This window comes from Cheilinus undulatus, linkage group 15, assembly GCF_018320785.1.
Source record: "Cheilinus undulatus linkage group 15, ASM1832078v1, whole genome shotgun sequence".
Taxonomy (NCBI): domain Eukaryota; kingdom Metazoa; phylum Chordata; class Actinopteri; order Labriformes; family Labridae; genus Cheilinus; species Cheilinus undulatus.
The window spans coordinates 4,968,163-4,995,694 of NC_054879.1; the positions used below are offsets into that span (position 1 = coordinate 4,968,163).

Genomic DNA, 27,532 nt, shown 5'->3' on the forward strand with positions numbered 1-27,532 from the left:
ATGAGGGCCATTGTGAGAGCGGCATTGATTAGGCTTTTGTTTTTCCTTCAGGTACTTGACCATTGGCTGAGTGTTGTGTTGAAACATTAAAAGTGTTCAAGAGTGTTTTTCATCAGCCACAAAGTGTGAGAGAGTCCTACTGGTGTGAAAACTGTCTTGTTAGCTCTGGAGGATAAGACAGAAAAGCCATTGTCCTGTTGACCTTCATTTCTTTTGTTACAGGGCATCGAGTGGACCAACATTGAATATTTCAACAATGCCATTATCTGCGACCTCATTGAGAATGTGAGTCAGTCTCCCAGCGCTGAAACCACACAGACCAGTTCTGCATGAATCCACATTCAAGCCTGATTGCTTTTGTAGAATTTGATAAGAGAAAAAAGAGAGCTGCTACAAAGAATAATGTTAATATAAGTTTTTCAAATTCAAGATTTTATGCTAGGTATTTTTTTCCCCAAAGTTTTAACTCCTCTTCTGTGCCCAGCACCAAAATGGCATCTTAGCCATGTTGGACGAGGAGTGCCTGAGGCCTGGGACGGTCACAGATGAGACATTCCTGGACAAACTGAACATGATCTGTGCTGAACATCAACACTTCGAGAGTCGCCTCAGCAAGAATTCAAAGTTCCTCACTGATCACAGCCTGCCACACAGCTGCTTCCGCATCCAGCACTATGCCGGAAAGGTACTGGGCACTAAGCTGAGTGTAGAACAATAAAGATCTTTAAGATTTGTTTAGAATACTACAGTGCTATAAAGGAGTGGTTCTCAACCTGGGGTCCAGGAACCCCTCGGGATGCAAAAGATCCCTGAGGGGGGCGTGGAACCGTGTCTGCTCTGATGTTGTCAAAATAATGTGTGCACATATTTATAAAACACCATGATAAGAAGGACAAAACTAAACTCACTAAACTAAATAAGGGTAAAACTAAAAGATAAAAGAGAATCATTTTACTTTTGAGCAAAAAAGACAGATGTTTTGGAAAAAACACATTATTATTGTTTCTTTTTTTTTTGAGATTATAAAACTATATATTTACAAGAAAAAGAACTCAGAATTTCAGAGTTAAAAAAGTTGAAAATTTACAAGAAAAAATGTGAAATTTCTGAGTTTAAAAAGTTATACATTTTGAAATTAGAGACTCCAAAATTTCAGGTTTTTAAAATACCAAATTTGCAACAGTGTGAAGTAAAAAATTTGAAGAAACCAAACTGAAAACAGTGGTTGGATTATTGACTTTTATACCTTATAATCTCAAAATTTTAAAGTTTTGGTCCATGTACTTTTAAAACTTTAAAGTAAAAAATGTGTAGTTTATCTTGTAAGTTTATGCCTTTTTAAAATTAAGAACTGTATTTTATTTTCTTGAGAATTATCAGCTCCTCTTTTATTTCATTGTATAACCCTGAAACCCCATTGTCATAATGAATAGTTTATGCATAGTTTATGCATACCTTTTGTCAAGAACAAGTGCTTGTAGGCCTATTATGTTGGGATTTTTGTCAATGAAAGCTTGTGTGGGCGGGGCTAAGAAAAAGGTTAGGAGCCACTGCTATAACGGGTATTACTGGAAAAAACTGGCATTCATTTTAGAAACAGTTATGGTTTATATCTATTAAACAAATAAACACATTTTTGATTGTTTTCATGCTGAAAAGAAATACCCTACTCATTCTCTTCTTCCTGTTCATAACCAGGTGCTGTACCGCACTGAGGGCTTTGTAGACAAAAACAACGACCTGTTGTACCGGGACCTGTCACAGGCCATGTACAAGGCCACCCACAGCCTCATCAAGCAACTGTTCCCTGAAGGCAACCCAGCCAAAGTCAACCTGAAGAGACCCCCAACAGCTGGATTCCAGTTCAGAGCATCAGTGGGTACACTGATGAAGAACCTGCAAACCAAGAACCCCAACTACATCCGGTAAAGTCCTGAGTATATCACCATTAACATAACAGTCTGTGACAGTGTTTGTGCATGAGATCTAACATTAGGGCAATATAAATGACTATGGGAAATCTAAGTAACTCACTTTGCCTATAGCTGCTTACATCCTATTGGTCATTTTACAGAAATGTGAACTTTAAGGGTTGCAAAATGTAAAAATGTAAAAAAAAAGAAGTTTTTATTTTTCTAACATGAAACTTATTCTACATTATTATAGAACTTACTGGTTTCATGAATTTGCATGGGTGAAAGCTTCATGATTTTATATCTTTTTGGCATTATTAAAAGATCCCATTCACCAGATTTTTGTCACTGGTGTTACCCTATAAGCAACGTGAAAGCATTTCATGAGAAGAATGATGCGAAATAAAACAGAATATTCTCTTTTATGTGATTTATAAATCTTTGTTTAATGTTTGACATAATGATAATGGTTCATTTTTGCAACAATAAAACATAAATATATATAATTAATATATAATGTTAGAATGAAAAAAAATGAGAAATGATCAAGTAAAAGTTAGTCATTCAAATCTTTATTCTTGTGTTTGTAGCAATATTAAATAAGTGTGTAATTATTTTCACTCCAAGAAAAGAAAGAAAACAACGTATAAATAAAGCACACAAGTCTGAATCTTACTATAAAGATAAAAATCAAAGACCAGAGTTGACACTAAATGAAACCACCTTGCAAAAGTTAGTTTTATCAGATTTAGTATATAATTACTGACACTAAAGATGCTGATTGCATCAGGATTCATACACTGTCAGTACAGTTACTGCTTCTAAGCTGCATTTAATTTAGCCATACCTGACCAAAAGAGAAGAAAATTTACAATCAGGAAATCTTGGTGTCATTTTAGGAAAAATAATGAAATAAGCAGCTTTGAATAAAGGTCATCTATGTACTGTTGTCACTGACTCGTCTTACACATGAGGAGGTTAACACCAGTGAAAAACGCATTTTACAAAAATGCTCCTAGAATGAATCAAACCATTATCATGTTGATAATCAGCATATATGCTCAACATTATGATATTTAATCTGTTTGTGATCTATTTTTATCAATTTCATAGCCAAAAAAGTGGCCGGCAACACCATCTTGGAGTTTCATGTGAAATCGGGGAATTTTGAAAAGTTTGATGTAAAAGTGAAGTGTCAGTGGTCTAATTCTGGGAGTTTCTAGATACATCTTCAAGGAAGAGCTGGAAGTCAAGTGATATCCCAAGCATGATATTGATTTCAAAATAAAAGACCTTTTTCATAGAGTAACACCAGTAGCATGACTCTGAGGGACAATTACTTTCATGATATTCTTTCAATTTGTTTGCCATTTTGTTGTTTCATGTCTTTTACACTATATATCCAAAGACTGTGTCTATATGATTGCTTTTAGATGTAGAGTTATCATATTTTGGCCTCAAAATTTTGCCCTAATCATCTACACATGACCATGGGAGCAGGCACTCTGTGGTGCTTGGCATCATTGTAAATAGTTGAAGTAAAACTATTAAAATGTATTTCTCAAGAAAGCATGATTTTTCAAAAACAATGATTTTATGTAAAAATACTTACAGGCCCTCTCAGACTACACGAATTCAGCCAGATTTAAGCCTGACTGCGACGTCGCAGCTCGTCGTCAAAACTCGGGCCCGATTTTGAGAGTCGGGAACGACAAACCATCTTGGTTTGTGACATAATTAACAACGCGTCCAAGACTCCTTATGATCCCTCACGACAGCAATTCAACAAGACTAGCATGTCAGAATTTTTTGTACACCGTTGTCTAGTTTGACACCCTGACCTGACGTTAACAACGTGAATCCTGACGTCTAACAACAGGAGAACATTCGCTCCTTATCTTTACATCGTCATTTACAAGATTTAGCACTTTTATCCCCTTTTATTCCCTAAAACTAATGTGTACATTTTATTTTATTTTATTTACGTTATCGCATGCATTCCTTAAGTTCTATCTGAAGGAGAGCCAGTCCATATTTTCCTCCTCTTGATACATCCATACTTATTATCCATAATCCAATCCATTATTGTTTCTTATTTTCCTTTTTTTGAGCAACAGACCATTACAATCATACAGAGCGCTTCTGTTGCAGAGTGATTGACACTCTTTGGCCCCCCTCCCACCTGTGAACTCGCACTCAGTCGCGGAGACAGGGGTGACGTCAGCATACGGTGAGCGGTCGGGATCACTCTTGCAGGGTGGCCAGGCTGTCAGCCAAGACAGGATATCATACCATACTGTGAATAATCAAGTCTTTAAGCTGCTACTAACTCAGACCTGCCAGAGATGGCACTAATTCTCCAGATTATTTGATTTTGGTCTCTGATTAAAGTTGGTTCTCTTTTATTAGTTCAATCAAAAACATGCTTTAGTGTGATCAAGTGTGATTAATAGTTTCCTCATATTAAAGTTGGACGAGCTTAAATGGCTTACATCTTAATTAAAATGTGGTGATATCTGCTCCAAGCATCAGTTCTACTTTGATGTAAACAAACCCATTTTTGCCTTCCAGGTGCATCAAGCCCAACGATAAGAAGGCTGCTCACATCTTCACAGACTCCCTGGTCCGCCACCAAGTGCGCTACCTCGGCCTGATCGAGAACGTTCGTGTGAGGAGAGCAGGGTACGCCTTCCGCCAAGCCTACGAGCCGTGTTTGGAACGCTACAAAATGCTCTGCAAGCGGACTTGGCCCCACTGGAAAGGACCTGCCAGGTAATTGTTGTGTTTATTCCAAAGTAGTTACTAATTGCCAGTTGGCTGAGGAAAGCAGAGGAGGGGTCTTGTCACTGGAAGAATGCCAAAACAATTGGGCTTTTTGTGAGAAAATGCCAGTGTGGAGACTGAGAAACACTCACAGGAGTTTTTAACTAAGGCACAGAACCTCAGACTACTCCCACTGGACTGGCTGTGCTCAGCAATAATAGACTGACGTCTATTGAGCAGCTCCCAGGTGTGCTTGTGTGGAGCTGTATGAATGTGAAGCAGGTTATTGCTGGAAAATGCCTTAAATTTCCTTCTTTAGATTTAAGGAAGCCTTAAAAAAGGGGCATTTGCCTGTGAAATCAATTTACACAACACACTGACTTTGAATTTTTATAGATAATTCATTATCTTAGATTTATTTTAGTATGTTACTCTTTGGTTCAATGCTATTTTGATGTTTTTACATGAAAATGCAGTGGAATAGTGTTGCTAGCTGCCTTGTATTTGTCCATTTTGATTCTTGCACATAGAAGAAGTGACAGATGCTGGTGTCAGATAGTCTTATACTCCGTGTGAAACTCCTTTAAGTATCCTCTCAGAAACTAGAAGCAGCCCTGTCACATCGCAGTTGTTTAAAGTTCAGCAGAAGTGAACTATTCCCTCTCTGAGCCCTTAAAATGCTGAGACATTTCAGCCTTATCTGTCTCCTTTGATCCATATCAGCCTGGTTAAAGAACTGATTCCTAACTGCTCTACCACGCTCTGGTATCTTGTTGTTGAGACATCCAAAAGTGCTTTGTGTGGTTTCTTTGTTGTCTCCCTCCACATGTTGCTGTGGATTTGTTTCTCCTTTAATCATTCGCTCTGCCTCTGTTTCCCACACTCAAAGCTGTTTTCATCTGTGTCTTTGCACTTCTTCCATACAGTTACTCTTACGTTTATGGCCACTTTAAGTGTCGTGTTTGCTTTTTACAACCATTCTAACCCCTCTGACTTCCCATAGGGAAGGAGTCGAGGTGCTGATGGCTGACCTCCAGGTCCCAACAGAAGAATACTCATACGGTCGCTCCAAGATCTTCATCAGGAATCCAAGAACGGTACTACACTGCTCCTTGAAATATTTTCCAAGCTCGTTTTGACATCTGCTGTGCACTCCAGCAGATCAGGCGGTGTTTGAATATCTAAAAGGTTGTATCTAATGTGCTCAGCTGCCCTGTTTTCTCACAGAGGGATGTTTGTAAAGTAGGGTGGGCTGCACTTAAAGCCCCCACTACAGCAATTAGCATGCATCTAGCTCTCTGAAAACACATGTTTTCACTTAGCCATCCTGTCTTACATGGGAAATGGACTTCTTTACTCGGCGCTTGTAGGTTTTTCAACTGTTGAAGCCTGCAGCATTTGAGCCCACTTTCTTTCCACCCAGTAAACAAAAGCTTAAAATAACATGATCTCATTGTGGGATGTTTTTTTCTTTTTAAATTGGTTTCTCTTTCTAATCGTTACATCGGCTATACAGATTTCTACAACTGAGAAAACCACTACATAAAGTCTAGTTAAGGCTGGCCATGCACTACAGGATTTTAAGCCCAGTAAGAGGCCAGATTTGCTTCCCCTCATGATCATGGGGGTGAATCCTGAGTGGAGCCTTGTCACAAACTATTATTTGTCTGAATAATCCTCAAGTGTGTGGTGTCAACACGATTATTATACTGTTTCAAATCATATTGTACCCTCCCAGACCCTAAATCATAAATATCAAACATGTTTGATATTTGCTACTCTAGGTTGTAGTGCCTCTGATGGAGTACCTACAACAACCAATTAGAGCAAGCGGACCGGTTTGCGTCACCAGTCAGATCATGCTTTTACCGTTTACAACCATAAACACAACTGTACCTCCATTCTAGCCAGGGTTTCATCCTGATTGTTTTCCTTGTTTAATGTTTTTTACTGCCGCTGTAACACAGCCTGTGGTAAAGGTAAAGAAAGCCAATGGTATTGATAGACATGTATGTTTATTTAACTTCTGAAGTCATGTGATGTGAGGTCACTGGCAGGTCAACAGGTGTGTGTTCTTTGGTGACCTGGTGGTCAGGCAGAGTCATCGAGTGCCGTGGTTCTCAAATGGAGTGGCAAGGCTCATTAATACAATGATACAAAAGATACCTTTGCATGTGTTTTCACAGGTATTTTGGATGCTGTAATATTGTTTAAAACTTGCAATATCAAAATATATAAAACTTTACCAACCTCTGGTATCTGGTATTTTCTAACTGTACTTTCATTTTATACATATTTTGGATAATTTAGCGTTAAGATGACAAACAAAACTGATACAAAACATTTATAATTTGCTACAGCAGATTGCTTGAATTAACAACTGTGAATAAGGCTGACACAGCTGAAATGTATGCTGAAAAACCATAAATTTTTGCATTTATTTGTTTAAATCATTTGTTCCCAAATGGTGTAGAAATAATGCATGTCTAGGTGTACTACAACTAAACACCAAATAAATTTGACATGTTAAAGAGGCAGTTTTGGATGGATGGATTTAAGCACTGTGTGCCTTGAGCAAAAAACAGTTGAGCGCTGGTTTAGTATGTGTGCTCAGAGGATTGCTTGAATTTGTCCTTATGTCTGTGGTCTTCCACATTTTTAGATTTGAAAATCGTCGAGTGTGTGGCCAACCTAAGTGGATATTATTTTAATTTTTTCAGATTTTATCTTTTGGCAGTTCCCCTATTGATAAGAGCAACCCATCCGGGTACTTTGCCCAAATGATGCCAGCCCGCCCCTTTCAGGGGGAAACATCCCATAGAAATGAATGGCAGCAGATGGGAAAGTTTGGGTAACTAGGGATTTTAAAAGTGGTTAAACGGTTATTGGAAGCCGAAATTCAATGGAATACTTGCATTGTAACAACATGTAATAAGCAAAATTACAGATGTACACGAGTGTCTGTACAGACTCTCTCTGTCAAACTGGACAACCAGTCCCATCTTGTGACTGGAGGCAGACAGACTAGCTCCTGTTGTCACAGAGTGATAGCTAGCTTATAATCATTAAGAACACAGCACTGGTCTACATTTGCATGCTTTACTCCTCTCTAGTTTCAGCCAAAAGACACAGAACTCTTCTTTAACAGTGTCATTTGAGGATAACAAAACATGCCCTACATTAGGGGTGTCCAGACTATGGACCGGGGGTTAAATGTGGCCAGCGGCTCATTTTTAATTGGCCCCAGTAGAATTCTTTAAATTAAATGAAATATGGCCCTCAACAGTCATGATGCTTGTGCTGGACTATATTATTCTTAGTTTCAGTGCAAAGCAGTGCTACCATACTAACACTGTAAACAAACATTTCGACTAGTTTTTATGCTGATTTTCTCAGTAGTAAACACTGGCAACTAAAATAATAACTATCTTGATTTATAATGCCCTAATGGATTACAGCAGCAAATAGGAGCACCAATGATGTTCCAGGGGCGGAGCCAGTGGTAGCCAGAGCCCACCAGGGCCCCCTTAACTCTGATTGGCCTTCCCTTAAAAATGATTGGCTCTTTGCCTTGTCAGCCATCACCTAGCCATTGAAGCATACCAATCACTGAGCAACATTAGACTGATTTTACTTACTTTTATATCAAAGTGAGGTATATGAAAGTGGCCCCAGCATCCTTATATACTTCTGTATGTGACCCCCAATGAAAAAAGTTTGAACACCCCTGCCATACATTATGGCTTTTTAATTGTTTCTGCTGTTTTCTAATTTACCGCCATTCAGTCTGAGGGCTTGTTTTCCTCTGAATGTGGGTGTGGCCAGCTTGAAAAGCAGGAAGTGGCGTTGCACTGCTCTTAACCATTGTGGCAACAACTCTACATAAGGACTTTTGAGAAGTTCTTGTCTGTCACCATGTTTTAACTGTAATGGATAATTCAGTCACCAAGTTTAAACCAATTTGAATCTGAGACTTGGTTAAATAAAAAAAGTCTGTTGAGAAATTTTGTTCCTCTGTGTATTCAAAGAAGCAAAATCTAATCGCAGATTCACTCTGCCTGTAGACAAGCAATTGCACAGCCTAATCACAGGACAAATAAATGTGGTTATCACACCCCTGATGAAGATAAGATTTTATCACTGTCTTTCTGTAATCCCAAGTATGAAAGGCTTGTTTTTTTTCCCTCTGCAGGTAGATTGGACATTGTACTTTATATCCCTGAATCAATATTTGCTCAGATAAAGGGGTATTTCTATTGATCTCACTCTAGGAGATTTTTTTCCTTGTATAACTTTTCTTTCACCATTTTCATTCTAAAGGTCAAACAGAGAGCTTACTTACCAAAAAGAAAGAGTGGATTCTTGTTGATTTAATAACTGACGTCCCACTGTTTATGTATCAACAGAGTTTTTCTTCTGTTTTATAAAGTGATGTCTCACCTTTTCCCACAGCTCTTCTTCTTAGAGGAAAGGAGAAGGCAATGCCTTGAAGACCTGGCCACACTTATTCAGAAGATCTACCGAGGCTGGAAGTGTCGCAGCCACTTCCTGCTGCTCAAAGACAGTCAGATAGTGGTGGCTGCATGGTACCGCCGATTCGCGGTGAGCAGCTTTAAGAAAATACGCTCAGAATCATAAGTAAACACCACATAGTAAACAGACTTCTATCCCTCAAGTGTTGCTTATTTCCTATATTTTCTCTTTCTATCCCACAGCAACAAAAGAAATACAAAAAGATCAAGAGTGCCACCACTGTGGTTCAGTCCTACACCAGAGGATGGCAGGTGTGCATTCATTCTATTAAATCAAATAAAGCAGGAGGCAGACACTCATCATGGCAGAAAACATAAAAATGTGTGCTTGTTATATCTCTACCAGGCTCGCAAACTCCTGAGAGAGCTGAAATATCAGAAGAGATGTGAGGAGGCAGTGACCACCATCGCAGCCTTCTGGCACGGCACCCAGGTACTGAGGCATTAAAGTGCAGTGGGATATCAGAGAGTGTAGTGTTTACCACCACAGAACATTAGCATAGGTTTGATAGGGTTCTATTTCATGTTGGAGGAAAAAGTGCTCTTGAAGTCTTAATAGTCTGGCTTTCTCCACTTGATTTTTCATCTTGTGCCTTGTTCCTGCCTTAGGGTCCCGACAGTATTACAGAAATTCTGTTCTTTAACAAAGCTGTACTTTGATGTTATTGCTGCTTTTCCACTTTTTTAATCTTGCTGCTTTTGCTGATCATGAAACTGCCCACTCCTTTTTTCCCCCCTCCACTCTTCTTTCCACTTGTCTTTCTTGATTCTTTTCCTTCTCACATCCTCTACCTGTGTCACCTAACGCCCACCACATCCCACCAGGCTCGGATGGAGCTGAGACGTCTAAAACAAGAAGCGCTGAATAAACACGCTGTGACAGTAATTTGGGCATACTGGCAGGGAACCAAGGTATTTTCAACCCAGCCGCACAGTAGCGTGTCTGTGTCCCAGCTGTCTTGTCATCCCCGTACACAGAGCCCCATCCCATCCCATTCCCGCTGTGAACGTGACTAATAGAATAGCAGCCCGTCTGAATGAACGTCCAATGCCCCCTCTGTTATCCTGCAACCTTATTTATGTACATCATGTTGTTCGTCCTATTTTTGTGCTTTGTAGCTGCTGTTTGCAGCATTTTCTGACCATTGTTGGTTATTGTTTAAATCACTGAAAAGGTCAAAAAAAAAAAAGAAAAGAAAATAGATTTCTAGACATTCAAAACCAAACTTATTATGAAGAGATTTAATTTAAAAAGTGAAACTTTCATATATTCTAGATTCATCATTACAAAGTGAAATGTTTCAAGACTTTTTTGTTATAATGTTGATGATTACGGCTTACAGCTCACAAAAATCTGAGATCCACTATCTCAGGATTTATAATACAGAAATGTTTGTTTAGTACTCTTCTCATTTATACACCCAGTTCTTGGTTGGAGCATCTTTTGCTCATATTACTGTATCAATGCAGCGTGGCTTGGAGCCAATTATTCTGTGGCACTGCTGGGGTGTTAAGAAGCCCGTTTGCTCTTATAGCAGCCTTCAGCTTGTCTGTGTTGTGGCTGGAGTCTCTCATCTTCCTCTTGACATTTACCCAGAGACTCTCTATGGCGTTCAGGTCAGACCAGTTGGCTGGCCAATCATCACCATGGTCAGCAAACCAGTATCTGGTGGTTTTTACTTCACTGTGGGTAGGTGCCAAGTCCTGCTGCAAAAGGAAATCAGTAGCACCATAGAGCTTCTCAACAGATGGAAGCATGAGGGTCTCTAAAATCTCTAGGATGGCTGACAATGTTGACTCTGGACTTGATAAAGCACAGTCGACCAACGCCAGCAGATGACATGACACTTTAAACCATCACTGACTGTGGAAACTGAAAACACTGTGCTTCAAGTACCTTGGATTCTGTACCTCTCTGATCTTCCTCCAGACTCTAGGACCTTGATTTCCAAATGAAATTCAAAATTACTTTCATCTGAGAACAGGACTTTGGACTAGGGCTGAATGATTTGGGAAAAAAATCTAATTGCAATTTTTTCCCCAAGTATTGCAATTGTGATTTGATATGTATTTATTTCTTAAGTTTCTTATATTATGTTTTTTATTTCCTACAAACACAAACAATAAATCATTCTATATCACAACAGACACAATATAAGATAAAACTAGAGCTGAGCAATTTTGAAAATGATCTAATTGTGATGGTTTTGACTCGTATTGCAAATGGGATAGGAATTGGTGTATTGAAGGGAGTTATCATTTATATGTTTTTAGACTAATTCCAAAAAATTGCCTGTGGATGATCGCATGATCAGTAATGCATAACATCTCTGCTGCAAAAAAAAAAAAAGAAAAAAAAAAAAAGAAAAACGGTTTTAAAACTGCCATATGAAAAAAAAATCAGGTTAAAGGAATATTGCACCTTCTGCAATTTGAAAATTGCAGCAAGCCATATTAGGATTTGATCTAATTTTCAACTAAATGCCCAGCCCTACTTTGGATCACTGAGCAGAGGTCCAGTTCTTTTTCGCCTTCGCCCAGATGAGAAGCTTATAGCTTTGTCTGTGGTTCAGGATTGGCTGAACACTAGGAACACCACACTTGTCGTCCATCTCATGGCCCTGTCTGTGTGGTGGCTCTTGATCTACTGACTCCAGCCTCAGTCCACTCCTTGTGAAGCTCCTTTAAGTTCTTGAATAGGCTTTGTTTGACAATCCTCTGAAGGCTGACCTCATCCCTGTTAATTATGCTCCTTTTCTTACCACACCTTTCCCTTCTCATCAACTTTCCATGAATATGCTTTGATACAGTCTCTAAGAACAGGGCACCCTTTCTGCAGTGACTCTCTGTGAGGATGACAATAATTGTCTTCTGGACATTTGTCAAGTCAGCAGTCTTCCCTATGATTGGGGTTGTGTGTACTAATCCAGAATGAGGGAATGAAGGCTCAGGAATCCTTTGCAAATTGGAGTTTTACACAATATCCTAATATTTTGAGATGGTGCATTTTGGATTTTTATGGCTTGAAATGTTTCACTTAATTTTAAATGAGTCTTGGCTATATGGAAATTTAACTTTCTGACTCAAATTTGATTGGTTGCTCCTGTACCTTGCTCATCTGAAAGGTTGTACTGACTGTTTCATCACAGCTGACTTTGTATTCTGCATGCAAACATTCCATTAGCTTATCAGTTTTTATTTGACTTAACTCTTACCACGTGAGATATCCGTGGCTGTTTATTACCAATATTTTATTTCAAGGTCTCATAGATTATGTCTGCCTTATTATATAGACTGATAAGATTAAGATTAGTTGTATGATATTTCTTCCTTAGCAATGTAAAGATCAGCATCTTTATGAGGCTTTAAGCAATGACTCCCTGATTGTCGTCATATTTATTGTCTCTTCTAAATCAGTCTCAAAACCATAGCAGCATTTAAAGGCAGCCCACATGTTGAGTCTTAGCAGACATTGTCCCATCCCTCGACATTCTATGTTGTCTTTCGTCAATGTTTCATCATCATGATTTTTCCACACCTACTCAGTAACCCCCCCTCGGGGCAATTAAGTTTTGCCTGTCACTGAAAATAACCACCTCCGCAACTGCCACCGCTTTTCATCAGGCCCGGAGAGAGCTGCGTCAGCTGAAGGAGGAGGCGAGGAATAAACATGCCGTATCGGTCATTTGGGCCGGCTGGCAGGGCACCAAGGTATTTGGGCAGCCTGTCGACTTGTCTTGCCGTGACTGTGTCTTGCCGCCTCCATCCGCACCCCGACTCAAAAAAGAAAAAACCTCAACATATCCATCCTGCTGCTTCACCTGTTTTATACATGGAATATCTTAACTAAGGCAGTGTATTTTACACCCTCCCACATATACACTTATCCATTAGATGCTGCAGTGAGAGGAGTTTTTTCTGTCTGCCACTAATGCCCTGTCTGGCAGGTGATATGGTAATTTTGCTGATGTAAATAGTCAGTGACTTGAGCTTCAAAAAGCAAGCAAGACAGATGCACTGATAAACACACGCATTAGGGACAGAGGGGTAATTTTTAAGGTGTGTTTTCAGCCTCCGTCACCAAGGTCCATGCCTCACCAGTGCATGCTGCCTGCTGTTTGCATGATGTTTCTAGAGTAGTTGTTGCATGTGTTCTCTTTTTTTACTGTTTGTCTTTTTAGATGGAACCGTTGACATGACGCCTGCTGTAACTTTACTCCCTTCTTTTTAACACTTCATGTTCCACTAAAAAGTCTGTTTCTTTTACAGAAGTCCTCCTGATAGATGCTCACATTACCCACAGTGCTGTGTGTGCTACTGGAGCATAGAGCTCTTACTATTATGTTGCTGTTATGCTCTTTGATAGTGTGCTTGTTTGTGTGTGTGTATTTGATGTTTGAAGACCTCAGGCAAAACAGTATCTCCTTATCCTTCCTCTAATCTTCTCCTGCTTCATTTGTTCCCGCTCTTTGCCACTTCCTGCCCACCCTGTGAACAGGCTCGCAGGGAGCTGAGGAGACTGAAGGAAGAGGCCCGGCGTAAGCATGCTGTTGCTGTGATTTGGGCCTACTGGCAGGGACTCAAGGTACCTACCAGCCCCAAGATGCAGCCATCATGAAACCTAATCATTAGACTGACCCTCTCCATCCTTCTAAACCATCTACCACTCTTGTACAGGAAGCTTGTCTCTTACAAGCCTACTGACTACATTTTACTGTGTCTAATAGAGCATTTTTATAAAAAGCTGTGCAGCTTTGTGCTCGATGATCCCCAAGGTTAAGCACATTAAAATATGAACAATTATTCTTAAGAACTTGTAATGAAATTCCCATTATTACTAAAACATTGGGTTTCATGCTAAATTAACAGATAATCAAAATGAAAAAGTAATGTGTATGACTTCACTACGATATTGAATAGTTGTTCAGAGATTGCTAGAGCACAAAGTAAATTTTCCTCTTTGGAATAATTATATCAGTTTTTTCCATTAAAGAAATCCCAATTCCCCTTACAACACAGTCCTGCCTGGCCTTGTGTAACTTTTAGTCCCTTTCCTACTCTTATCATCTTTGTGACCAAGAAAAATGTAATCACAGTGTCTATGAAAAGTATTTACCCTCCTAGATGTTTTACCATTGTATTGATTTAAGAAACCAATCATGGTCAACATAATTTGGCTTTTTTGACAAATTAAAAACCCTCGTACATGATGAGGTGAAACCAGATTTCTACAAAGTAATGTCAATTAAACAAAAGAATGTAATTTAAAATAAGTGACTGCATAAATATTTACCCCCTTTAAAGTGTTTGACCTAATTCAACAGAGGATCAGCTAATTGGTGCTAGTAGTTGCACAATGAGTGAAATGGGGATCACCTGAGTGCAGTGAATGTGTCTAAAGTGATTGTAGTATAAAGACGTCTGTGCCTGGAAGGTCCAGTCACTGGTTAATCGGTATACCTGGCTACCATTGCACCATGAAGACAATTGAACACTCCAAGCAACTCAGAGAAAAGATTACTGAAAACAGACAACAGCTGTTAGTTGCATTCTTCACCAGTCAAAGCTTCATGGAAAAGTGGCAAAGAGAAAGCTACTGTTGGAGAAAACTCAGATTAAATCTGGACTAGAGTTCACCAAAAGACATGTGGAGAGACTCCATGGTCAAGTGGGAGAAAGTTCTTTGGTCTAATGAGACCAAAATGATACTTTTATGCCGACAGACAAACCGCCAAACATTGCACATCTCTACAAACACACCATCTCCGCTGTGAAGCACGGCGGTGGCAGCATCATGCTGTGAGGGTGCTTCTCAGCATGGAAGGCTTATAAATAAATATGGCAAAATATAGGATAACCCTTGAGGATAGTCTTATTCAGTTTGCAAGAGAACTAAAGGTTGGAGGAAGATTTATTTTCCAGCAAGACAATGACCCGAAGCAAACAGAGAAAGCTACAGAGAAATGTTGGCAAATTTTTCATGGGCGCAACCCACATACTCAGCTCTGCTGCTCATCCAGCAAATGTATGTTCCTTACAAATGTGGTACCATTTAAAATGGAAATAACAGGCTTTCCAATGGTAAAAGATTTATTGCCAAGAAGCATTGTTACAACAATGAAATAATCTAGCAAACACTAATTTCCTTACTTTTTGTGCTAAGTTTACATTGTAGACTCATTGCTGTGATTGCAGCCAAAGGTGACTCTACTAAATACTGACTTGAAGGAGGTGAATAATTATACAGTCATTTGTTTTACATAACATGATTTAATTATGTTGACAGGTTTTTTTTTTTGGTTTTTTTTGGGGGGGGGGGGGTCAAAAAAGGCAAATTATATTGACCATGATTTATTAAAAAAGGATAAAACATCCAAAGGGGTGAATACTTTGTATAGGCTATGTAATGTAGTAACTGTATTCTCATCTTGAAGGCATTAGACACCTCAATCAAAAGATAATATAGTTATTTGGTAGCTTCCAGATGTGCATTCAGCTTCGTTTACTTGCAGAGGTTTAAAGACCCCTGCCAGCGCTCATGTATAATGGAGATAAATGGAATTTCATTTGAGGCATTCAAGCCAATACAACAACAACAATAGGCCCTGGTTCTTCAAAATAGCCCACAGGACTCTCATTTTACCTTGACAATTTGTCTGGATGGAAGCTGAAAGCATGGATGTGAAAAGACAGAACTGCTTAAAGTTCACCTCTCTCCTGTAAAATCGCTAGATGCATTTCAGAAAACTGTTGAGAGACAGCTTCTTTCTCCTTTTTTTGGTTTTCAATGCTGAAGATTTAAAGTAACAGAGATGACTGATGTATCTGAGGCAGGCTGTCTGTCTCTATCTGATTTTTTCTTTTCTGAATGTCGGAACTGTGTCTGCTTCCCCTGCATCCCCCCAACTAACCCCGTGAAAGCAGCATACGTGTCTCCAGCAGTGTTTGTTTCATTTGTTTTATCTCTGTCCTTAGGTGTGTTAATTGCGTGTCTGTGTCCTAGTTTTGGGTATTTATCTGTTCTGTGTCTGCCTGCTGTTAGAAGAGTAACTGTCCTCAAACAGGTCATTGGTTGCAGTGTTAATCTTTTCATCATGATAATTGACCCATCCTGTGCCACACATTGTACAATGCACCTGTCCACGACTCTATTTGGTCCAATTAAGGTCAGCATGAAGGTCATTCGTCATAACCATCATTGACTCTCCAGGCATTAATTCTGTAATCATTTTAATTTGAATTTAATCCAGCAGCTTGGAGTTGTCTGTTCCAGGTGTTCATTGTTTGTCACTAACCCAATGTCTTTTGTTCTATTGTGCTGTTTGTGTTCACTGTCAGCCGCCTGCCGGTGTTTTCCTCTTCCTTCCTGCTTCACATCAAACTATCAGGCAGCAGTTAGTGATTGACATTTTTCTTGTTTTTCTTGTTATAAAAGGTCCGCAGAGAGTACAGAAAATTCTTCAGGGCAAATGCCGGCAAGAAAATCTATGACTTCATTATTCAGAGGATCGTAAGTGTGACCTGAATATCTATACTCTTCTTTACTTGGATAAATTTGATGAAACTATAAACAAAAGTATATTTTTTGTTCTTTTCTATCATTTAGTTTCAAGGAGATTATTAACCTACTTTATCTTTCACTACACTTTACACTGATGTTGTGTTTTTTCCAGATGCAAAAGTACTTCCTGGGTCTGAAGAGCACCGTGCCCTCCATGTCCCCCATAGACATGAACTGGCCTGCCAGGCCTTACCTGTTTTTGGATGGAGTCCACACAGAGCTGCGAAGAATCTTCCACCTGTGGCGGGTAAGTCCAAAACCATTAACCCTGTACGGGGCAAGGAGCCATATATGGTCACTTCAGTTGACTTCCTTTGTGGCCGCCTACTCTGTGAGATACAGTAGATCCATTATGATTGTTTCACGGCAGTGACATCACATCTGACCAATCAGGACTTGCCCAGAGCATCTCAAACTTCCTGTTTCCCCCAGAACTTGCAAAATGCAGTTTTACATCTCCTTTGGCCCCACACAAATGGCCTGTACATCATAACTAACCATAAGATGATGAAACTTGCACAGTATGAAGGAGAATAGTAGTAGAATGTTTGGTTGTGTTTGCAGAGGATTTCCTGTAATTGCTGCAATTTTAGTATGGAAAATTTAGGTACCATGTTTGGATATATGCTTGTTTAGGAGTTTTTAAATGGTGTCTATATTCAGACTTTTGGTTATCTCATCTAGTAATCACACTAAGGATATTTTCTTGAAAAATATATAAGGCTTGTAAAAAATTAAAGAGTGATCCAGTGGTAATTGTATTAATTTGTAGCAATTTTCAACATAGATATAAATTGAAAATGGTGTATTTTTTCATCAGTTTTATAAACTTATACCAGTTTAATAATGGTTGGGGTCTAATAAGTTTTTATTATCACTGAGTCTTATTTCTGCAAAATTATGCATAAATTCAGGTTTTGAGATCTGTTAAGGTTTTCTCATGGAATTATAAAGGAAAATAAAAGTTTGGTTTACCTCCATGCCACACAGTTATAAGAAGAAAGAAAAACGAGAGGAAAAGAAATCTAACGAAAGACATTAGTGTTCACTCCTGGTGAGGACTAGCTCAGCTGAGAGGAAGGAAAAGAGAGGGCAGAATTGGTGAGAGAGGGAAGAGTGATTTTTTAACTTTTTTTTTAATTCCATATACTTTCAGTCTTTTTTCCCTTTTTTAAAAACGAAGAAAAAAATAAATACAGGCAGACATCTCATATAGATAAGACATTTATAATGCATCTTAACCATAAATATGTGCGTGTCTATGATTGCATAGACAGCTATCTGTCCCCCCAGATATCTTTAATACCCTTAAAGCTTCCCCTGCTTGTTGTTTCCACTACACACAAAGGTACCTACATGCATGCCATACACACACACATTCACACACATACATACGTACAGTTTTTCAACAACCTCAACATAAAATGCGAAAGTATGTTTTTAGCTCCTTCTCGATTCTGTGTAGTCCCATCTTTCCCACTTTAAGTGCTTGTTCATTTTTTCTCTTTTGCAAGAGAAGAATTTATTGTGAGTCTCATCACTGAGACTCAGTGAAACTAACTCAGTAATTGATTATTAAATTATCAGAAAAAAAACAGTGATACCACCATTGCTTATGCAGTATTCTGAAGCCAGTCATGTCTAGCCTCTAAAAGAGGTCAGAATAAAAAGACAACCTCACAAACTCTGATGTCCCAGGTCCTGTCAGATGGCTCTGTGAGGTTTGACCCATCCCTTTTACAGGCACCATGCCCACAGTTTTATTAAGAAACAGCATGCCAATTCATTTTTGGAGTTTCATATGTATATATAGGCTCACAGTGAAAATATAAAATGATAAACCATACATCTGTATAAGGTTTTAAAATTGTACCCATTTTAATATTTATATCTTGATACTGTCTATAAATTAGTAAAATTTACCACTGGATCACTCTTTGATAATTTCCAACCTATTGCAACATCCAGCTACACTACAGAGCAGTTATCCTACATTATAATTCGTTTTTGTAGGATAACAAACCTTCAAATTAACAAAACCTTACAACCTTCAAACTAACAAATACAATTTAAATGCTCTAATTACCATATTTGTTTTTGAATATTTTTATTTCTTTTTGAATGGACGTCATTTCTAGGCTTAATAAATGATATCAGTTGCTATATCTCTGTCAGCCACAAGAGGCCGATTGAGATATTTTAGCTGAATATTTCTGTGGCTGTCACTTTGTCCAGAGTGGTTTTGATGTGCAGTGGTAAAAGAAATACCAAGACAGGACAATTGCATTCCCAAAACGCCTGAGGTCGAAAGCTGGCACAGAAAACAGAAGCTTTTATCAAGAATGGATGGATATGTTTGTGTCTAAGATGTACTACATTTGTTGGTAAAGGCTGACAGGTGTATTTCTAAAAAATGGATGAAACATAAAGTCATCTCTGATTAAACTTTTTCAATCTAAATTGCTTTTGGAGTTTTTTTGATAAATGAAGGGTGTTTATAAAAAATAGATTTACCTGAAACACCACATGTTTTTTAATCTGCACATTTTCTGGATTTAATAATGTCCCTGAGGCCAGATGGGATGATGTGTTGGGCCTGATGTGATCCCGGGTCACCACATCATCTCTAGGGTTTACATTTTTAATCTCCAAGTATTTCCATGAGTGTCCTATAAACGGCCCCTTAACTTTTGCTATCCCATCCACTCCTTTTTTGTCATTTTCTCAGTAGACCAAGTAAAATGTCATCTCAGGTTAATAGGCACATAAAGAATGAAAACTACATTTTGATCCCTCACTTAAGTATTAAACTTACAATATAAAGCAAAATCTTTATATCTGAGCAACAGGCAGTAAACATCCATTTACAAGAGGAGCAGAATCGCAAACACCTGTGGCAATGATCCTGTCAGTATTGATGAAATATACACAGAGGAAGGGATAAGCAGGGAATCACTAGATCCGTAAAAACACACTGAGGCAATACAAATATTTCATACTTATCAATGTCAGCCCTTATTTAAACTTTTTTTATCTGTGTTTGTGCATTCAGTGTAAGAAATACAGGAGCCAGTTCACAGATGAGAAGAAAGCAGTGTATGAGGAGAAGCTGGAGGCGAGTGAGATCTTCAAGGATAAAAAGACTCTCTACCCGAGCAGGTATCTACATAGTGCTCTTTATTTCATGGTAGAGGTAAATCAAATAAATAACTTCTGACCCTGCTGTTTGATTAATGAGCAGATTAGAGAATCTTTTAATTTAACACACCTAACGGTGGTAAACACAGTGTGGTGTTTTTCTCGTGGGTGCGATGCATTATGAATGTGTGTGTTTTATCTCAGCGTGAGCCAGCCCTTTAAAGGAGACTACCTGGAGATCAGCAAGAACCCCAAATATCAGAAGCTCAACAGTGCTGTGGACGAGAAGGTGCTGCTGGCAGATGTGGTCAACAAGATAAACAGGGCCAACGGCAAGGTGAGAAAGATCTCTAACCCTACAGTTAAGTAACATTTCATTTAGATTGTGTGAAAGCTGTTAAATGGCACCTGCTGTTTAGACTTTTACCACAGATCCACTCAGACTGTGCAGCACAGAGCTATTAAGTTGTTTTGAAGCCATTACACGTAGCTATACAAAGATATTTTCTGACATCTTAACAACCGGCATTATTTTGTTCCAGCAGATAGAAGACATGCTCCGACAGGCCACGTTTTAAATGTCCTTTTTTAAAACCTTGTCTCAGTTGCGAGGTCAGAGAGGCCTAATAGCAGCACTCTTATCTTACCTTTTCTTTAGCCATACTTAAGATGTTTCCCACAACACTAGAAAGCCTCAGTGCAGCCAGCTGTTCCTACTCTGATTTGCAGGGAACACCTCGGATCTTCCTGCTGACTAAGAAGAGTGTGGTCCTGGCTGACCAGAAGACGGGTCAGGTGAAGGCCAGCGTCCCTCTGCCAGACCTCAGCAGCGTGTCGGTCAGCACACAGAGTGACGGCTTCTTTGCTCTCAGACTCAAAGAGGTGAGGGAGATGTGGTGGAAGGAAGTGCTTTTATTACAGAGACTTGGGCTCAGTCCTATCTCTCTGACTTTCACCCCTAGTCCTTGATTGGGAATGTCCCTTTCCCCATAGAAACTGAGTTACAAGCGGTAGTGGTGAAAGCTTCCTCTACAAAATGGGTTGAAGCTCCAAGTTCCTGATATGTCATTAAAATTTAACACCATTCACAACTACAATATCAGATATGGGCAATTTTTTAAAATCTATTTTTAAATGTTTATCTAATCTCATAATGATCATCACAACATTAAATTGTGATATAAGATTGTTGTTAAAATTTCCAAATCTTGCAGATGATTTTCAGGGCAATCCTCAAGATTTCCTGAAACACCAAGTTGGCTGTGCCTCTTGAAGATCCTCGTTTGAACGGCCATGTTTCTTTACTGCTCCATCCATACAAGAACCATAACACCCTACCCTCGATAGAGACTTAAAAATAGCGCACTAAAAATAGGAATGTCGAAAAATCCAAACTCCAGCTTTCCATTTTACTGCATTTATACCTAAATATGCCTCCTGACAAAGTGTAAAAGCACCATGAACTCTAAATGCCACCAGGTTACCGGATTCCTACTTCAATCGCTCTTAAAAGCTGCATTTGATCATTTAAGATGGACCTGCTTTGCAGAGTCTTGAACTATGCAGTTTTATGTTGGCATCATCAATCCAATCTGAGAATAACTTCTACTAGAGGACACATCATCTTCCCATTAAAGGAGGATGGTGGTATGTGAAGTCTAAGAGTGATGTGCGAGGGCCCGAGCATTTCCTTTATTCCTTCACTTCAGCTGCTGCATCATTGGCAGAGGTGCAGAGGTTCATCAAGAGAGTGTTTTTCATCCTCCACTCAAACAACTATTCCTAGACACAAAAACACAGGGCAAGGGCAAAGTGATTGGGGCGTATTGGGACTTTATAGTTTGATTGGTTGACAAACTCACTTGATTAATCAGACACCAAAAACACTGATATTGAGTGCACTCTTTTGTCGTTCCAAGGTGAACTACTAACTTCTTTACCTAACTTGAAGAGCCTTTAGCAGCTGGATAGCTCAGTGGTGTACTGCTCTGTTCTCTGTTACATGACATAGGGGGGTTCACACCCCTGTCGGGGCACAATGGCTATCCAGTGTGGATCCTTGGGTAAGGTCCTTAATGCCATGCACACCTGTCCCATGTTTAGGTTGCTGTGGACAAAAGCATATGCTAAATGCAATAGTTACATAAAAACATTATGAGTGTACTGCGCACATGCATAAACTTTAATGCACCGGTTCTCAACTGATGGATCTGGACCCAACAGTGGGTTGTGAAGCCATTTCCAGTGGGTTAAAAACATGGGTCTGGTAAGGACAATGCAAAAACAAAACAAAAAAAAAATCTGATGCATGGAAGCATTTATCTCATTATCTTGTTGTAACAAAGCTTTTTCCCGTCATGGTTATATGCTATTTTCTACAGATCTCTAGGAAACTATTTCAATATGTTACATGGGAAATGGAGTCTAAGAAAACGTATGCATGCATGTCCTCTTAGGTCTTCTGTAGATCTGTCGGTCCTGAGGCCAGACCGTTTGAGAATCACTGCTTAAATACATTATATAAAAATAGCATTAAACACAGACGGTGTTTTAAATACTGTAAATTAATGTTGCAGCAAACAGTCTTTGTCAAGATCAGTTAATCTTGTACCTTTAGTTCACCCATCCATCCATCAATTTTCAATACCGCCTATCCTGTTGGGGGTCATTGGAGCCTATCCCAGCTGTCATTGGGCGAGAGACGGGGTACACCCTGGACTGCTCGCCATTCAATCACAGGGTTGACGTGTAGAGACAAACAACCAGATACGCTCACACTCAAATGTGTGGGTTCTCCCAAGGTACTCCGGCTTCCTCCCACCACCAAAGACATACTTGTTAGGTTGATTGATCACTCTAAATTGGCCCGAGGTGTGAGTGTGGGCGTGACCTTTGGTTCAGAACATACTGACAGATACCGGTGCATCTAAAAAAAATTAAAATACCATGGAAACTTTTTTTCCCTGTGATTTAATGCCAGGAGGGAAATTTCTGCATATCCTAGATTCATCATTGCGAAGGGAAATATATATTTTTTGTTATCATTTTGATGATTATAGCTTACAGCTGACAAGAAAATAAAATAAAATAAATAAAAATCCACTTTCTCATAATATTAGAATTGCACAAAACATCAGTCAAAAAAACATTTATTACTTTAGCTCTTTTTAAACAAGTTACTGGATCTATTCTGGGCCTCTCAGATCTTCCTCCAGATTTTGTGACCATGATTTCCAAATAAGAAAGTACAAAATTTAGTTTTATCTGAAACCGGACTTTGGACCACTGAGCAACGGTCCCATTGTTTTTCTCCTTAGCCCAGGTGAGATGCTCTTAATATTGTCTGTGGTTCAGGATTGACTTAACACTAAGAACACAACGCTTGTAGTCCATATCCTAGACCTGTGTGTGGCAGCTCTTGATCCACTGACTCCAGCCTCACTTTAGTCCATGTGGAGCTCCCCTGAGTTCTTTAATCTGCTTTGTTTGACAATCCTCTAAAGGGTGAGCTCATCCCTGTAGCTAGAGCACACTTCTCTCCTAGTTAACTTTCCATGAATCTGCTTTGATACAGCCTCTGAGAACAGTCTGTCCTTTCAGCAGTGACCTTTTGCGGCTTACCCTCCCTGTGAAAGGTGTCAATAATTGTCTTCTGGACCTTTGTCAAGGCAGCAGTCTTCCCCATGATTGTGGTTGTGTGCACTGAACCAGCATGTGAGAATGAAGGCTCAGGAAGCCTTTGCAAATTGGACTTTTCCACAATTCTCTAATATTTTGAGATGGTGCGTTTTGGATTTTCATCAACTGGAAGCCATAATTATTAAGATCAAACAAAAATGTCTTAATATTTCATGTGAGATGAATCTAGAATATGTGGAAATTTAACTGCCTGAAGTAAATCACAAGAAAAAAATGAACTCTTACATGGTATTCAAGTTTTTTTAAACCCACCTGTATATATTCCACAAGGCAGCTTGCTTGCAAGAAATGTTGCAACAGTCTTTTCCAAAATTTGCAGTACTACTTTGCTTTAAAGCCAGAAAAAAAAAAAAAAAAATTAAGAGCACAATAGGAGCACTTGGATTTATGCTGTTGTCTTGAACTTGAGTTCACTATGGTTATCTGCAGCATTGTAGCCCAATTAAACCATAGCTGTGCTGATATGTCGTGAAACAATACGCTCTCTTCCATGACATTGCTTGAGTGCTGCTACAGTTCATTTCTTGTCTGTTTCTTCAATTCATTTTTCTGTAGACTTAAGTACCTGAGAATCCTTGTAAATGAAACCCCTTAAAAATAGCTGTTCTGTTTTTTTAAAAATGAACATCATTTCCACCAAGGGTAGAAACACACTACTACATTTCTTTATTTAAAAAACAGAGGGTTATCTTGATGCCAGTGTAAGTGCTGGCAGAACAAATGTGTGTTATGTATGTGAGGGATATTAAAGACCCTGTAAAGTGAAATCCAAAGTTTGTGTCCTAACACTCTACACATTTTGGAATATGGTTGCTGTAAACATGTGAAGACACTGAGATCTACATGTGACTGGATTCTGGATTTAAATTGTAGAAAGTTATCACCTCTTTCCGGGCTGGGCTTAATGTGGGCGGGGCAAATATGTGGGTTGGTGATGTCACCAGCCGAAACTGGGGAATAACTCCACCCCTCTCACACTACAATATAAAATCACAGAGCAGGTAATCTACACTCAGATACACTCTGATCACGAGGTAAACATTTCAGATTGTAACACTTTTCTAAATCTGAGAGGATCGTGTTTTTCCTGAGTGGGCGTGGCTTCCACTCATTCAACAGACACGCCCACACTACCCTCGAGCAGATTTTACATCCTCATTTTTCATGACTTTGAAGCTTAATTTCAAAAACTTAGAGAAGTTTTATTTGAGTGAAATTTGATTTATGGGTTGATAAAACAGTGACCTGTCATGCAAAAAACCTAAAGACAGATTCATTTTCACTGTACTGGGTCTTCAAAGATAAAATAATTTAGTTGCAAAAAAGACTGCACATTAGCATGCTTAGTCTAGCCTGATTTAAGTGGGATGATGGGCTGTAATAACTTTCTATTTTCAGAAGATGAAGTGTTTGAACTAAGAGTTTCACTTTCATAAAGGATACCTCATAGTCAGGGTCATTCTTACATAATCCTTGTTCACTTACACATTCTCCACTATGTCACATCAGTGTCAAAGAGCTGTGAAAAATCTCATTAGCAGTAAACCTTTACGTCAAGGTCATTTCAGCTGAAAGAGAGAATAAAGAGAGCACACAAAGCAATAAGAGAAGTCTGCCCTCCAACATGCTTGAGATGATATCAGAGGAATCTTGTCTCCTCTCCTCATGTTGTGATATCTTACTCTACTAACAGCCAAGTTCAAAAAGGTGCAGGCACTGCAAACGGTGTAATACTTCACAAGATAGTTATGTGATGATAAACTTATTAAAATTCCTGGGGTTAAAAATATGCTTACATGGATTGTTAGAACTTCATCACATCAAAGTAAATACAGGGAACTTGACAAGTTGGTTTGAATGTTATTGTGTGTGCTGATTGCTTAGGGTTCAGCCTCTGCAATAAAAGGAGACTTCTTACTGAGCAGTGAGCATCTGATTGAGATCATCACCAAACTACACCGCATCGGTGCCACTGCTGCTGACAGGGAGCAGCTCAACATCGACATCTCAGACGAGTAAGAGTGCAAGCAGAGTTTAATTGGGTTTTCTTGTCATATTGCATGGTCTGCCTCACACTTGGCTGAGGTTAAATGATGTTGCTGATGTTTCTGTGTGACAGGTTTCTGGTGCAGTTCAAGCAGGACAAAGTATGTGTGAAGTTCATCCAGGCAGCACTAAAGAATGGCAACAGCGTGTCCTGCAAGCGCAAGAACAACCGCCTGCTGGAGGTGTCGGTTCCCACTATGGCGTAGTGCAGCTCCCTCTCGAGTGCTGTTCTCGAGTGCTCAGACGGGAGGCAATTAAACATCATCACTGACACCATTCACTCTGATGCATCACCATGTGCCCACCCTGAGCCCAGAAATTACAGTGCGGTTATTTGGCTTGTAGTGATTGTTTGTTATTCCTTCAGTCTCTTCCTATCAGATTTACTATGGCACCATTAAAGCTGTAATCTAATGTAATGTGCCACTTTTTTGGCAGAGAAAGCCCGTATCTGGGTTGCATGCCACAGAAACATGGTAAAATGTTCCACGGGTGTTTTGTAGAACTTGGGTAAAGAGATGAAGATGGATGAGAAACAAATGGTGGAGCTCGAGAGACTTTCTTTATGCCAGTGGTGACTTTGATAATGATTGTTCTGCCTGCAAGTTGAATTAGTCTTCAGAGAAAAAGTCATTCTAAGAAGTTTGTGACAAGCTCCAGCCTCATCTGGCCTTGACTCATCCATTTTTAAGCAGCTCTGGCTTTAAGCAGATGGCTTAAAACTTGAGGTGAACGGGGAACTTTTGGGCTTGGCTCGACAGATTTGAGTTTCTCTGAAGAACTGAAATACTGCACTTGTTTTTACCTCAGTGTAACCAAAAGAGGATGACCTGAAAATGAATTTGATTGTATGTTGTATTATTTTCTAAATATTTTTTCCTCTGAAAACAAAGGAACATTGGGAAGTTTAAAAGAAATGCTAGATAATTGTTAAACCACTTTTGTATCCACATTCCTATGTGCCATTAAACAGGTCCAGTGATGTCACATGTCAGTGTAAGAGTACCAATATAGACAAGCAATGTAGGTGAATGGACCTGTTCTAGTATTTTAATTTACAACACATTGCCAAACATAAAGGGGAGCATGTCAACGAGTTTTGGCAGCACTGCACATGTCATCAACTTCTCTTTTTTCCCTGCAAGCACATTAAAATCAAATATTCTCAAGCTTTATTCATCTACCAATAGATATTGTAAGCTAATTTCATATCTTTAATCATTAGAATGTCATGCATAAGTCAAAGACTTGATCAAAGATACTGACAAAGGCAGTAAACACATTTCATTGGAAGGGACCTGCATCTTCCAAAAGTCTTGATGCAAGGTTAAAAAAGTGATGTTAATCTTTTTCTGTTGTGTGCAATAAATAAAATGCTTTGTTTCAATTGTTCTTTCCAACGACAAACATTAGTGAGATCACATAGCAGTCGCCCTCACTGTACCGTAGGCTGTACATAGGCTCGATAAGCCCCAGCATGGACGAAGGCTTTCTTTAGTATTCTAACTTTAATTGCTGTGTTTGTGAAATAGCCGCTCTTGCCACTGCAGCTTGACTTATTGTAGTGCTTGACCCACTCTGACCTGATGTGTTTTTTGAGGAGAAATATTATGCACACATGACCATAGATTTCATTATATCTCTGAGGAAATGGACCAGTTAACAGCTTTTTGCATCTTTCTAGTAGAAGTACTTTGCTACACATATATTTATACATAAGCCAAATTTGATTTTCAAGGAAGCAGAGTGCTATATTTCCAGCTATGTTGACTATAATAACCTTTTTGATGTAACGGTAGAGGGTTTTGTACTGTTGACGTATATATCAACCAGGTTTTTCTCTGGTGACTGCGGGAGAATTACACAGCCAAAGTTGGTCT

At 39.1% G+C, this 27,532-nt stretch overlaps 1 protein-coding gene across 8 annotated transcripts in view; it reads left to right on the forward strand.

Moving 5' to 3' along the window:
* myo1b (myosin IB) overlaps positions 1 to 27,039 on the forward strand; it is a 125,568-nt gene extending 98,529 nt beyond the window's left edge. For 2 of the 8 annotated variants that reach the window (XM_041807652.1, XM_041807653.1), the window contains 18 exons: positions 223 to 285; positions 485 to 685; positions 1,699 to 1,925; positions 4,485 to 4,685; positions 5,680 to 5,773; positions 9,129 to 9,278; positions 9,392 to 9,460; positions 9,555 to 9,641; positions 10,034 to 10,120; positions 12,833 to 12,919; positions 13,707 to 13,793; positions 16,644 to 16,718; positions 16,882 to 17,016; positions 19,822 to 19,928; positions 20,112 to 20,244; positions 20,637 to 20,789; positions 25,491 to 25,621; positions 25,726 to 27,039. In XM_041807652.1, the coding sequence (XP_041663586.1) occupies positions 223 to 285; positions 485 to 685; positions 1,699 to 1,925; positions 4,485 to 4,685; positions 5,680 to 5,773; positions 9,129 to 9,278; positions 9,392 to 9,460; positions 9,555 to 9,641; positions 10,034 to 10,120; positions 12,833 to 12,919; positions 13,707 to 13,793; positions 16,644 to 16,718; positions 16,882 to 17,016; positions 19,822 to 19,928; positions 20,112 to 20,244; positions 20,637 to 20,789; positions 25,491 to 25,621; positions 25,726 to 25,858 (2,220 nt within the window). In that variant the 3' untranslated portion in view covers positions 25,859 to 27,039. The remainder of the gene's footprint in view (positions 1 to 222; positions 286 to 484; positions 686 to 1,698; positions 1,926 to 4,484; positions 4,686 to 5,679; positions 5,774 to 9,128; positions 9,279 to 9,391; positions 9,461 to 9,554; positions 9,642 to 10,033; positions 10,121 to 12,832; positions 12,920 to 13,706; positions 13,794 to 16,643; positions 16,719 to 16,881; positions 17,017 to 19,821; positions 19,929 to 20,111; positions 20,245 to 20,636; positions 20,790 to 25,490; positions 25,622 to 25,725) is intronic. The other 6 variants (XM_041807654.1, XM_041807659.1, XM_041807655.1 and 3 more) reach the window with 3 other exon arrangements.
* The last annotated feature ends 493 nt before the right edge of the window (positions 27,040 to 27,532 follow it).